Genomic DNA, 14,284 nt, shown 5'->3' with positions numbered 1-14,284 from the left:
GGAGGTGCAACATGGCCATCTCTGTTTCTCCATTTTTTTAAACATCTTTGAAATTACAGTCTATGACTAAATAATCTCTGATCTCAAAGGAAATTACCTGTTCCCTATCCCGTACTGAATGAGCAATTTACGGATGGGGGGCTCTTTTATTTTCCCACCTCCAAATGCTTGCACTTGTGGTAAGGTGCCAATCACCACTGCCACAGCAGCAGGTAGGGCTTTGGTAAATGCAACTGTTTTGGTAAATGCAACTGTTTTGGTAAATGCAACATTTACTTTGGTAAATGCAATCTTACTTTTCCAATATAGGGGAATGCTAATGAGGGGCAGGCACCGTCAGTTCATGGAGACTAGCAGCACTTCCTTCAGTCAGAAAAAGCCACGCTAATTTATACCTGGTAGGATCTACTTTGTGGGGATTTGGATCATTTCCAGAAAGGAATCACCTGTCAGTCGCCACTTCTTGCATTTCCCCTCCTTGGGATTGATAGGCACTGACATGATGCCTTGAATTTATGCACGATGAAAACATCAAGCTTGGATTGCTAAAAACAAGCACCTTTTGGAAGTACCTTTATGCCTGCCTGATTTTTCACACCTTCTGAGCTCACGTGACCCCCTCTGAGTTAACAGTTGCTCATTTGAATGTTTTTGACATTTTTTTACGTGCTTGCAAACAAAATGCTGCTCAACTGCAAGGGGGATTATTCAGGGCTGTTCGAATCCTTGCAGATTACACAGGGGACCGGGTTGCATATATTTTTCTTGAACGGATAAACAAAGCCAAAGAAAATGAGCTGCAATCTACAGCAACGTGATTTGAGCCAGAATTCAGACTTTTCAGGGATTCAGGTTGTTTTTCTGTGTGAGAGCTAGCAGCTAGTGAGAGCTAAACAGAGCATGATGACTGCTGCTAATGAGAAAAAAGTGCTCCAGGAATAGCAGATTGGGTGATGGATCTGTTGATCAGGGACCAATTAAGGTGTAACTGCCACACTTGGGAATGCCTTATACTGTACCACGCTAATAAGATGTATTCATGTTTCTCTCCAACCCCGTCCCTATCATAACCTCTCTTGTCCCTCCCTCTTCTATTTAATTATCAAAGACACTGCTGTGTAGAGACATATCAAGCCTGTCAGTATTAATTCAGCCATGAGAGGAGTACATTGACCACACATGCGCACTCTGCTTGTGGTCTCCTGTTGGACCACACCTTTGCTCCGAGCATTTCCCGGCTAGCAGCGTGAATTCCTGTGAATAACGCTGTGATTCGAGTTTCTGCATGCGCTTTAATGAAAAACAGCATTTGGGTGCTTGAGAAAGTTCCCTTCCTGCAGACTCGTGCACTGCTTTGGTGAAAAATGGGTTGCCTTAAAAAGTGCCGATTGCCCAAAATGGAAAATGTTATGGTAATGTATTGATTCCTTCAAAATTTTCAGTGAAAACATGATCCATGCTCTCTATTTTGATGTTATGTTGTGATCGGCAATATTACTAGTTGTGACTTTTATGTTGGAATGTGTAATATCCATAATTTCAATTTTTATGGTGTTATGTAGAGTATGGACATAAAAATTGAAATGTTATGCCACTTGCATCCTGCTGGGCCATAACATACCAGTTGGAGGTTGCAGAGCGTCCCAACAAATTTCCATTGCCAAAGTTGTCTGAACCTTTTCCTGATGGCCCTTGTCCACTCTCACACTCCATGACCCCCGTCTGTCATCCCCTGCTTCGGTCTCTTGTAGGCACAGGCCGGAGACTCTTGCACATGCCTCCTTCCAGTGGGAGCGATTTTCACATTCAGTTTTGTTATCTCTCTTTGGGCCACTCAGTGGACGGCAACTGGAACGAGTGGTCGAGCTGGAGCTCCTGCTCTGCCTCCTGCTCCAACGGCACCCAGCAGCGGACAAGGGAGTGCAATGGACCCTCCTACGGGGGAGCCGAATGCCAGGGACACTGGGTGGAGACCAGGGACTGCTTCCTACGCCAATGTCCAGGTCAGTGACCAATGACTTTTTCTTTTTCTTGCGTCATCCTTCTCTGCAGTCCCAGGCAGACTTTTGTGAAATCCCCTCCTATTTTCTTTGGGGAAGAACTGCGTATTTTTCATCAGTAATGCAGTGATAAGGAGGTTGCGGGTCATACCAACGGGTCATGCAAGCCAAAATCCATAGGTGGCAAATGCTCCAGGAGACCTCAGAGAGGTAAGTGATTACCCACAGGGAACGTGTCTTTCTAAGCTTAGATACCAGTTTTCAGCATGTGTTTAAAAAAACCAAACAAAATATCAATTAAACCCCTTCCATGCCTCCACAATGCTTCAACTTTCCTCCTCTTTTTTTTGTTCCTCTTCTCGTACCACTTTTTTTTTTTTTTTTTTTTGTTTCTCTTCTCGTACCCATTCACCACTCCTAGTTATAGTTGAAGCAAACAGGGAAGCAACCACTATTGTATCACAGCTTTGAACCTTATCTGTGACAAGGTCTGGCACAATGAAGCCTTGATTCATGCCTATCGAAGACTTGTCACTTACTTTATTCATCTAGCTGTTTCTTAAAATAATAATAACAACAGCAATAATAATAATAATAGTAATAATTCCTGCTGCCCCAGTTGTTGTAGCCAGTACCTCACATTCAGAATAATCACTTTGTCTTCACACCAGGGACCAGGGCTTCCAGGACAGCAATTTCATGCAGGAGAAGCAAAGAAAATTGAAGCAGATAGCAGAGTACACCAGAGGGCTGCATTTCTCAGGCTGATACCAGCACTATAGAGTTGTAGGTGCAGTTTCCTCCTTTCTGTGCAGAAGTCTTGGGGGAGGCCATTGCAAAGGGACTAATTGGGTCAGCCGGTGTGGGAAATATTCCGACCTGGAAACAAAGCCTGAACATCTAGAAGCCTTCAAGATTGATCAGCAACCAATTTTTCTTACCATGCTTCTCTTGGCCCTTTCCCTGGCTCTCCCTGGGTGCTCCATCCCTGTTAGACCGTAGGACTGAGGAGGAGTGAATCCCTGGGATGGAGAAGGTCTTTCTCCCCTTTCTGAGAGAACAGGGACAGCCAGAAACAACTCAGGTCTTTGAGGCACTTCTCATACCTTGCTCAGGTGAGCAAGTATTGTCGTTCACTACACAAGCATAGAAGCCAGTAGCTCTTCAGCCTGCTATACCTGTTTCCTCAGGGAATCCCTATGCTCCCTGGTAGCATTACTGTCTGCAGCAGAGCATAAGCAGTGTTTAACACAGGTATAGGACTTCCCCACATGGTCTCTAGTAGGTTTTGGTGTTTGGGTATCTCACTCCTTCTTTGCAACTTACGGACATAGGTTTTGGTGTTTGGGTATCTCACTCCTTTGCAACTTACAGACACCTTCAAAGACAAAATGGGCTTTACCCTTTTTTAGACAACCTTGTCCCACTGATTTCAGAGTTAGTCATCAAAGCAATGTTGGTCATGGCTTCCACTGCATGCGGTGTCACCAAAGAAAGCATCAGAGGTTGGTGTTGTCCCTTTTCTATGATAACTTTCTTCTACTTCTTGGAGAAGAAGAGGAGGATCCCCCACCCTCCCAAAAGGAGTTATTCAACCCAAGATGACGTGTTAACTCTTAATTAAAACCCTAATAGGAATCAGGAGATTTAGGTCTTTGCTCTAGTTCTGTCACCGAGTTGTTGTTTCTCATCTGTGATGCAGCAGAGGAGAATGTTTCCCTACCTTGCAGGCTGGTTGTGAGGGCTAATTAACATTTTTATAGTGCTTTGATAAATACCATTATTGATGTAAAAGAAGTAGCATTTTGATAAATGCCATTGTTAACGTAAAAGAAGCAACATTTCCACTGAATCTGTAAAGATTCAGAAGATACAATGGAATGAGACAACGTCCCAAACCTCTTTCCAAGGCACATGAAACAACAGTGCAATGGGAATGGCTGGAGGAAGGTTTATTTGATGTTTCTTCATGGTTTCTCACCCAAGGGCTCTGCTGGTCTCTCTAAATCCCTGGGCCAGACCTTCTCTGGAAAGGTCTATTTTCACACATACATTGTACATCCCAACCAAACTCAAGCTATGGACTTTGATTGGCAGATGTGGCTGCCAGGCAGGTTGAATCCCTGCCCACCTGAAGAGTGTTCATGAGCACAGCCCCAAATCTGAGCCCAAGGAAAGAGATAGGGCTATTTTTGCAGGGGGTGAGGATACTGAGGAGAAACACAACACCACCCTACAATTATTAAAGGGCTGCTGCAATGGGAAAGAGCACACACTGATTTCAGGTTCAGATAAAGATTCGAGGCAGGAGACCTCCCTTCCCACCGAGCCATGCTCTACTCACCCTGTGTTCCACTGCTCACCTTGGGACCTTGCCTCCTTCTGTTGCAGATTATGTTTGGGATGTGACGGGCCGTTTCTCTCCTCTTTTTTGTCTCTAGTGGATGGGAAGTGGCAGGCCTGGGGAGTGTGGGGCAGCTGCACCACCACGTGTGGAGGTGGGACTCAGAGACGTGACCGTGTGTGCTACGGACCCTTCTTCGGTGGAGAGACTTGCCAGGGCCCCAAGGAAGAGTATAAGCAGTGCAATGACAGAAAATGTCCTGGTATGTACCCCAGACCCTTCACGCTTTCCTTTGCATGGGGAGGACAGGGATTTTGGAAAGAGCATCGTGTGTCAGAGAGCTGAATGCAACAAGGAGTTGTGATCCAGTTGGACCCTGCCCATAACTCAGGCACAAGATACGTCAAGGGCTTGATTTAATTCTTGCCAAAGCCAGTGTAACCATGGAGATTTCAGTGAATGTTTGGTAAGTCCCACCAGTCTAGCCTTCATGTTTTTCATCTTTGCATTGCCATAGAGCCATAAGAGGAAAAGACACACTCTTTGATAGCAAAAATTGATATCAGATTCTTGAGTCCATAACGTAGTTGAGTATTGAGGATGCTGCAGTGGTTTCCCACCCTTCACCTAGCCTCCAGGAGACCTGCACACCACTTAATTTTTAAAAAAGACAGATGCGTCTACATCTCTCAGAGCCTTACCCAGTCTCACCCTTCTCCAGCTACAGCCACGGCAGCAGCATCCGTTTGAGAACAAGGGTACAAAAGCCTGAATGGAGGGCAAGTGGGCTGTAGGACAGGGGAAAACCTGGGGTTTAATGTGAAAAATAAGCAGGAGCAAATACTTGCAAGTGGGAATGCTTCTGTCTGTCTCTCACACAGTATAAAGAGGCCAGAAAAAAAGGTTTGTGCACCATTTTTATTTTCTTTCTCTGTGTCACTTGAAGCGCCTGGTGAAATTGCTGGTGGGGAATCAATGGCCTATGTGATGTTGGCAGTCAGACTGCATTGATCATAATGGGCCCTGATTTTTGACCGAAAGGGTAATTAATTATCAGAGCATCTCAGTGAGAGACAGAAGAGATTCTTATGGCATCATCCTGCTGGTCCTAGTGAAAAGGGGTGTCTCCCTAAAAGACAGGCTGGAGCTCGGCACAGAGGTAACAGTTTTGGTGCAGATGTTTCTGGGGGCGGATCTGCCATGCCAAGGACAGCTAACCCTGAGAGTCCCTTGCAGACTGCTGAAGACAAAGATAAAAGCCAAAGCACTTCAGAGTGGAAGTTTCAGCCTGTTTAGCTCAAAGATAACAGAGAAAGAGGCTGTGTGCCTGAGACAGCATATTCACTCCTATCCTATCACCAGCTATCCTCTAATAAAAGACATCACCTTTCTTTACAAGCTGTGCCTCTCAATTACCAGTGGCGTGTGAGAGTCTCCTCTAACTCAGCCACAAAGCTTTCCCTCGCCACAGAAAATCTTAGCACCGGGTTGTCTAGTGGTGTCTACAGAGCGATGCAGGTTTAGTTCAGCTTCAGTGTGTGCCAGTTGGGGCCCTGGCAGAACAAGCCCAGTCTTTTCTTCTCTTTCCGCAGGGGCTGATGCTTGCACAGTGCTCAAAAGGAAAAGGCATGTCTCAGGGACTGAGCCCTGCTAGGGTTCAAAACCAGAAGGGTCTCGTTGCAGTTGTTAATTTGCAAAGGAAGGAAAAAGGTGGAGAGTCATCAGAGGCTAAAAATAAACCCGTTCCATTTGTTCTTGAGAAAGTATCAAATGCCGGCATGATTTGATTTGAACAGAAGAATTGAGCTTAATTGGGTTAGTTGTTAAAATCTCCCAGTGCAAATAGGTTACTCTGGTAAAAAGGGTTTTGTTATGAAGTGACATCAAAAGGGAAAAAAGAAGCAAAAAAAGAAGAGGATGAAATGATTCTCTCCTGGCCTGGGAATTGTTTCTGCACTCACTGGCAAGACAGCGTCAGACAATCAGTGTATTTCTGAAGAGCATCTCTGATCCACAGCATCCCTCAGCGGTCCCCAGGGAGACTGCAGGGGCGACAAGCCCAGGAAGGTTTGACAGGTCAGAGGAGGAGAAAGGGGAGGTCAGATGTGAACACACTGCCTCTGCTTTTTGATGTCCTCTGTTATTTTGTAGCCGAGGGTGCTAGAAGTTTCCCACCCCATGCCCCAAACCCTCCTTTGAACCACAGTTTGACGTGGAGAATCTGTGACCGTGGCCAAAGCACTTGTGCAGGAGGCAGGAGTTTGTATTCAACCCCCCGCTCTGCCACAGGCTCTCTGGGCGACCACATGCTGGTCACAACTGTGTGGCTTAATCTTGCTGTCCTACAGCTCCGTGCCAACAGGTTGGAAATAAAACTGCCTCTTTTCCACCTATGTTCTGCCTTATCTACAGAAGTCATAAGCTATTGGCATAGGGACTATTTCTGTACATGTGCAGAGCACAGCAGGGGTCCTGCTTGCCCTCCGGGATTTCATTACAACAGCGATTACTCAAAAGGAAATTTTAAAACAGGGGAAGGAGCATCTGTTTCCAAGCAGAGAGCGTAAGTTGTTCATTACCAGTGTCTACCGGGGAGGAATCTGTCTTTGAACTGCAGCTGGGGCTGGAGCCGCACAGTCTTGGAGCTTGACTCTGGGAGTAGTGATGGGTAGGCAGCTTGCTGGGTCTTGTATGAGTCCTTCAAAGAAGTAGGACTTGCCATGCCCATAATCTTAGGTTTGAGCCTTCTGCACAGCCAGGTTGATGCTCTGGGTAGTTCCAGAGCAGCAGTGGGGTACGTCCATCGCTGGGTATTTACTCCACGATGCAGGTCCTGAAATGGTCTATGTAAGCACATCCATTGCACAATCCCTTGTAGAAGGAAGCCTTTAAGGTCATCGCTGCCCCGCAGCTCCCTTGGGAGAAACATGAAAACTCAATGCCTCCTTCTTTTTTTATGGCAGATGTACATTTTCCCTACAACCTTGGCATGTCTCTACAGGCACCACTGGACGCTGGTATGGGCAGCACATTCCCGCATGGGAAGGAAGCTCAGCAGGCAGCTGCCAGGCTCCACGGCTGGTTGGCTTTGGCTTTGCGGCTGCCTTTCCAGTTGCAGGCATGCAGTCAGCTTCTTTTTTATTGGTAGTTTTGCATACACAATAAATAAAACCTATAATAGAAAAACATTAAATAGAATTTTTTCTTCTCCCTAGTATCAGGAGTGATAGCTTTAACACCATGCTCATGGCTCCCTCCGTTTTACATGCTGCAACTAATGAGTTTCTCGGCACAAAGGTCTCCTGTGGTGAATGTTTTTTCCAGGTCCCACCAGCTCTGGGGCCAACTCAGCTCCACTCACAGACAGAAGCATCCAAAAACCTCCTTCCAAAGAGCTTTTTCTGTGATGTCTCAAAACACATTTTGCAGTCTCCTGGACACTGCAGCAGTGTTTGGAAACGAGCTGCTGATGCAAATCCAGCCTGTTGGTGCTCAGATCTTCTCCCTGTGTCCTTGCATAAGATGGCAGCAGACAGAGGGCCTGAATGAAGTCCACCCAGGGGATATGTCCATCTTGTTTTTTCGTCTACGTGTTGTTCTTTCCTTCATTCTTACTCCAACTTATTTATGCCAAGCCTCATTTTAGACACATCCAATCCAAAACCTGTGCAGTGACCCTGAAGGATGGAAGGCGTAAAATCTGGAGCCATGGAGTTCACCCAGAAAAGGTGGACATCAGCCCCTTAAGCAAGAAAAGAAAACTTTCTAGTAGGGTGTAGCAACAACAGCTTTCTTGCAAAGAGCTGCCACAAGGCAAGGAAGGCGTGTTAGTGGGCTTTCCCAGGTTGTTACATGCATATTAGTGAGCTAATCCTTGGGGTGGAGGGACACCCAGTTTTCAGACAGGCAGAGAAAATTCCAGAGAGGTTAAGTGGGTTTGTCAGGGGCCGTGCACCAAGCAGCTGCAGAGCTGGGAGTTCACCCCTAGGCCTCCTGGCTCACACCACACTGCTGTTCCCACCAGACTACGCTCCCCTGTTTCCTCTTTCCATTCTCTTTTCCATGTCCCTCCTGAGGAGGAGGCTTTACCAATGGAGCTTTTCGTTCCTTGCAGAGCCCCATGAAATCTGTGACGAGGAAAGTCTTGCCTCTGTGGTTTGGAAAGAGACGCCCGCTGGGGATGCTGCAGCTGTCCGGTGTCCTCGCAATGCCACTGGTAAGGATGACTGCATGCCTTGGCCGGGGAGCTGGCCCACCCTCAGGTTATCCTTCATCTTTTGCCTCCTAGATGAGGAGAACCTGGTTGTGGGAGGACAGGACAAGCAAATGGACTTCCCTCCCTTCACTCAGAGCTAAATTAACTCTCTCTGGGTTTCTGTGGTCCTTCACTGTTTAACAACAACTTCTTGGTTCATACTGGAGAATCTGAGGTGGTCACCCATCCACCTACTGCCTAGTCCTGGGCCAGCTTTGCAATTAAGGGTTACTGTGATCTCCCCATTATCTACAAATAGCTCTGCAGAAGCAGGTAGGACTTTATCAGAGTCCTCTAGACTTGGGCGTCATATTTCTCTCCACTGCCCATAAAAGAAGCTAGTATCTGAAAGTAGGAAATCTGAATTGCGTTGTCCACTTGCACTTAGGTGCTTTCCTCTCCTTTTTAGAAACCATAGCAGCTCTCTAAACATATCTTCAGGTGCTCAAGTTGATGGCCTGACCATGGTGGTGTGATGTGATAGCATCTGGGCATCCAGGTGTTATCTGTTGTGACTGTGGCCACATGTTCCCCAAGGAGTGGAAAGCAGCGCAGAGAAGGCTCCAGGAGACATGCTGGTGGTGGAGCTTGTCCTCAGCTGCATGTTCCTCACTCCCAGGCAGGAACAGAAATAGGGGGAAGCAGTGTCAGCAATGAACATAAATTTTTTATTTAGTTTGAGTGGGGTTGTTGGATACAGACAAACCCTGCAGCTCTCTTTGACTCACACAGCCTGGGACAGTCAGTGTCATCCCAGCTGCTAGCCTAGAAGAAGGGCTGTATCCATAGCAAAGTCACTGAATCATTTAGCAGTAGCAATGGGATTGTGGATCCAGCAAAGCCTGCTCCTCAGAGACTCTCCAAATGGCTGCATAATTGCTTGGGCAAGGTAATCCCTCTCCCCTTCCTCCCCGCTGATATGTCTGTTCCTCTGCATCGCCAAGGCGTGTGATTACCACTGCAAAACCCACTGTAGACTGAAGCTGAGGAAAGGCCTGGGGGAGGACTGCCAGCAGCTTTCAGAGTTTTTCAGCTGATGCAAAGATGGTGCTGTTGGATATTTATTCTCCTTGAGACTGTGTAGGCAGCACAAGCCACTGTGGCTGGTTTAGTTGCAAGTACCAGACCACGCCACCTGGGGAGGCTCGTGGGACTTCCTGAGCTGGGAAGAAAGCTGCCCTCCAGGACAGAAGAAACATTCTTTCACCTTGTCTAGCCATGTCCAATCTGTTAGGTTTTGTTTTCATTCCCCGTTCCTTTTGCTGTCCTGCCCCTCAATAAAAAAATGCAGGAGAAGGAAATAAAAGCAACCTCTCCTACACGCTTGCACGTGTTGTTCAGGCATCTGCATTTGCCCCTGCTGCTCTCTGTGCTGGTAGGTGTGCCTACATGGATGCATTGACCAGTTCTGGGTGACCTCCATGAAGGTGCTTAGCTTTTCATCCTGCTGCCCTCACTCCCATATTCGTTTCTTTCCTCTTCCAGGGCTGATCCTTCGAAGATGCATTTTAGATGAAGAAGGGATAGCTTATTGGGAGCCTCCAACATACATCAAGTGTGTTTCTATTGATTACAGGAACATACAGATGATGGTAAGGCAGACCGACTTCTCGGCTCAGCAGGTTTGGGATCCCACCAAATGCTTGTTACACTGCTATAGTTACAAAAAAGAAAGAAAGCAGCATTTCCTTGTGGAAGGGAGATGCCAGCTCTGCCCTGCTTTTCTCCTACTGTTTTTGTCTGCTTAACTTGTGATGCATGGGCACTCTATGGACAAGGGATGGTTCCTGACTGAGTATTTTAATATCTAGCTCGGCAGAATCCAGGTCCTACCAGGTCTTTCACATCACGTTATCAGTAAGGATCACTGTGACTATATCACTTTTAAATAAACCACTTATCTTTTGTTAGTCTTAAATTCATTGTTGTGATGAATTTCTGCTGGTCTCCTGCGGCTTGCCTTAAAACGGCATTGCCTTTATGAGAACTGCCCTCTCCTGTTCAAGACAAGCTACAGTCTGTCCTAAAATAGTTCCAAATTGGTTATAAAAAAACAAGGTTTAGGGGTAAAAATCTTCTGGCCTTGGGTTACGAACAGAATAGCGGCTGGGTAGTAGAATAATGTCTTCTGAACCTTCACACAACCTTTCCTTTGTGGGCATACAGAAAATTTCACTTCTGCTCTCCTACCATTTTAAAAATATCACAGGTGCTCAGGCCAGCAAAGATTGTCAGATTCATCTAATCTGCACTCTGAATTACAAGGAACGTCAAAAACCTTCCCCCAGCAATTCCTTCACTGAGCTCATTAACTTGACTTTGATTGTCCCTAAAGTGTTTGTCATGTTTCTTTCTGTTTCTCAGACCAGGGAACATCTTTCCAAAGCTCAGCGTGGGTTGATGGGAGATGGGCTGTCCGAAGTGCTCCAAAACCTTGTGGAAATCTCCCAGGATGGGACCAGCTACAGTGGGGACTTGCTGTCCACCATCGACATACTCAGGAACATGACAGAGATCTTCCGTAGGGCTTATCATAGCCCAACTTCTGGGGATGTGCAGGTGAGCTGAGATGCGTATCCTGAAGACCAAGGCTAGGTTACAGGCGTGTGTGCATGCACAGGGCTCAGGGTTTGATTACCTCCTTTGTAGCTGATACAATGCTGATGAAAAGCCGGAGTATTTTCTGCCCAAGTGAAGCGTCTTTGTGTGTTAACAAACTCTCCTTTCGAGGTGGTTCTCCCTGGCTTATAAAGTAAGAACTTGAAAACCAAAGTCACTCTGAACTATTTCAACCTGATAGCACTTTACTGTGGAGTCTAATTGATATGAGAACATTATTTGGAAAGGATTGCAGTCTAATGACTAGAGGTAAGATGATCCCGTGGCATTGGGTACCTGGATGTTGACGTGGGAGAATGTCTTGATGGCTTCTCATCCCAGGGTTTCACTTTCAGCAGTTGCATGCAGAGTGGCTACAAGATATACCCTTGGGATAGATCATCACCCCACAACTTGAAACGTTAAACTGATCCTACAGGGCCTGCAATGGGTGGTAAAAGTAGAGAAAAAAATCAATGGTCTTGAAATATCTTATCTCGTTCCTTCTCATAGTGTGCTGCAAAGAGACTACCATGCATAGCACCTTCTTGATCAATCACTGCTTCTCTTGCCTGGTCGCAGACTAAAGAGGATCATAAGGTTTCCCTATGCTGGAAATAACAGAAATAGTAGAAAATAGGATAGGAAGGGATTTATACAAGGCAAGATCATCTGTTTATAACCAGTTTCTGAGACATCTACCTAATCTGCTCTTAAAACCCTTTAGTAATGGATACAAGACATATTCCCAAGTCCAATGCCTTATTAGATATAGTGGTCAAAGTGAAGGCCTTCGGAAAAAGGCCTTACTGCAACCTGTTTTGTCGTTAACATCCTTGGGGGCAGAGGCCTATGAAATGCTGTAGGACCCTTTAGGAATGGGACCATGAGAACCTTCCTGGAGCCTGGTTGATTCTCACATGTTCCTCGTGCATCACTGTGTCCTTCCTAGCCTGTGCTACATTTGGCTAACCACCTCTTTTTTCTTCTTTTGTATCTCTTCTCCAGAATTTTGTCCAGATCATCAGCAATCTTTTATCGGAGGAAAATCGGGACAAATGGGAAGAAGCTCAGCTGGTATGAACCTTCAGCACCTTCCCTGAAACAAGACAGGCTTTCAGCATAGGCTTAAACCATGACAAGGGGAATTTCCAATTGTCTACATGACCTCCTAGCTCTTCTTGCTCACGATGCGTTGTGTGCAACATGTATCTGTTTCAACCACAGACCACAAAATATCTCCATCCACCAATGCTGTTCTCCTTGGATAAATCATTATGATGAAAGAGACAGGCAATCCAGACATGGTCAGCTGTGGTCAGCTTCAGAGTTGACTGCCAGTCAGCTGATTCATGCAACTGGTCGTGTGGGTGAGCTCAGTGCCAAGGCTGAGTTATATTTATGGAGTAACTCAGTGAGCCACAGGATCTCAGCACTAAGCCAGAGTCTCTGCATGAAGAACAGAGAAAAACTGGGGGTGAATACCAAATTTTGGACAGCTCTCAAAGGTCAGGCTGGGTTTGGAGTTGATAACCCTCCTGGCTTGCCATAATTCCCCTCTTCTCCTCTGGCCAAAATAAAGAAGTGGGATTACATGGGTTTGAGTTCGTGGCTAAAAAGATGCAGGACAGGCAGGATTTTCATACTTCAGAGCTGGGCTCTGCTCAGCATCAGCTGAGCGAGGGTTCAGTTATATTTTACTTTATTTCTCTCCTCTCAGTGTTGGAGATCCTGCTGACTAATTCTGTGGCTAAACCCTCACGTATCAGGGAAAGGTGTTGTTTGTTTTTCTATCTCTGCCTTATTTGCCCATTGTTTCTTCTGCCCCACTTGAACTCTCTGTTTGGGCTTGTGTGAGACCTACTCCTTGTCCCTTTCCCATTCTCTTGGTGAGCTCTTGGGCTGCTCGATGCTGTCATCTCACTACAGCCTTTGGGGATCCCATCAGAGTGAAAAAGTTCTGTCTCAGACCAGCAGCTCTGGTGGACGGGCCCATGTTAATGCTCGTTCCTTCCAGCTTCGTTCTTCATTATTGCACCTCGGAACAGAATCACCAGCTCACGTTGGTCTCAGCTTGAAAAATAACCTGGACAAAGAATATAACTCAGCCTTTGTGAGAGATCAGTCCTGTGGGAAGTACCCAGAGGTGTGGATCAGAAGATGGCAGCTCCTTTTTAACCCCCTGTTGCTGCTACAAAATTCCTTGGAGAGGTCTGGAAATAACAAACAATCAAGAAAAAAATCACTCAACGCAAAAAGCAACCCCAGAGTCCAGTTATACTCACACCAACCAGGGAAGTCCTCTGGGAAAAACCCTTACAGCAAGTGCTGGCACAATTGTTGGCAGTCCAGAACGTGAGACAGGGACCTGAATACGGTTCCTTCATGCAACAGGAACACCACCAGGAGCTGAGCAGCCTTGTGAACCTGTTCTTCTCCTCTTTTCTCACTGAGATCTGGTGTTCTCCCGTTGCATTTGGAAAAGGATGACATGGTCTGGCTCCAGACAAGATAAAGGACCATCTGGACATGGTCCTGGGCAACTGGCTCTAGATGGTCTTGCTTGAGCAGGCAGGTTGGACTAGATGATCTCCAAGGTCCCTTCCAAACTCAACCATTCTCTGACTCTGTGAGTCTGTGACCAGACACTCAGTTTCAAGCCTACAGGTGCATGTACATATTTCAGCGCAGAGCAGAGGAGACTGTCAAGTTGTCATGACAACAGAGAAACCCTGTTGATCCCCTTAAAAACAGCTGCAGCTTACTCTCTGTAGCAATTAGTTCCCACCGGCTTTCCCTGTACAACCTGCTCTTTGCACCTATAGATAGATACAGCCCAGCCTGCTGCCAGCATCACTGTAACCTACATGAGGAGTGGGACCGTCATGGGGAGAATGTTTGCCTGGTGCATATTTTAGTGGGAACCCAGATGACAGCCCAACACCATGACTTTAGGACACAGAAATCTTCATGAACTGGATGACAACAAGGGTTTCAGCAGTCTCTGTCCTTCTCCCTCAAAGCTGCTGGACCAAACTCATGCCCCACATTTTGCAAGATTAACCAGTTCTTTTAAAACAAGGTCTT

General features: G+C 46.4%; 1 protein-coding gene across 1 annotated transcript in view; it reads left to right on the top strand.

Annotated features, from left to right (window-relative positions):
• ADGRB1 (adhesion G protein-coupled receptor B1) overlaps positions 1 to 14,284 on the top strand; it is a 219,629-nt gene that overhangs the window by 62,715 nt on the left and 142,630 nt on the right. The window contains exons 6-11 of the mRNA XM_019472821.1: positions 1,811 to 2,003; positions 4,442 to 4,606; positions 8,459 to 8,560; positions 10,085 to 10,191; positions 10,964 to 11,158; positions 12,206 to 12,274. Coding sequence (XP_019328366.1) covers positions 1,811 to 2,003; positions 4,442 to 4,606; positions 8,459 to 8,560; positions 10,085 to 10,191; positions 10,964 to 11,158; positions 12,206 to 12,274 — 831 coding nt within the window. The remainder of the gene's footprint in view (positions 1 to 1,810; positions 2,004 to 4,441; positions 4,607 to 8,458; positions 8,561 to 10,084; positions 10,192 to 10,963; positions 11,159 to 12,205; positions 12,275 to 14,284) is intronic.

The sequence above is a fragment of the Aptenodytes forsteri genome, unplaced genomic scaffold (genome assembly GCF_000699145.1).
Source record: "Aptenodytes forsteri isolate BGI_AS27 unplaced genomic scaffold, ASM69914v1 Scaffold260, whole genome shotgun sequence".
Taxonomy (NCBI): domain Eukaryota; kingdom Metazoa; phylum Chordata; class Aves; order Sphenisciformes; family Spheniscidae; genus Aptenodytes; species Aptenodytes forsteri.
This window is presented reverse-complemented; position numbering and strand designations above follow the sequence as displayed.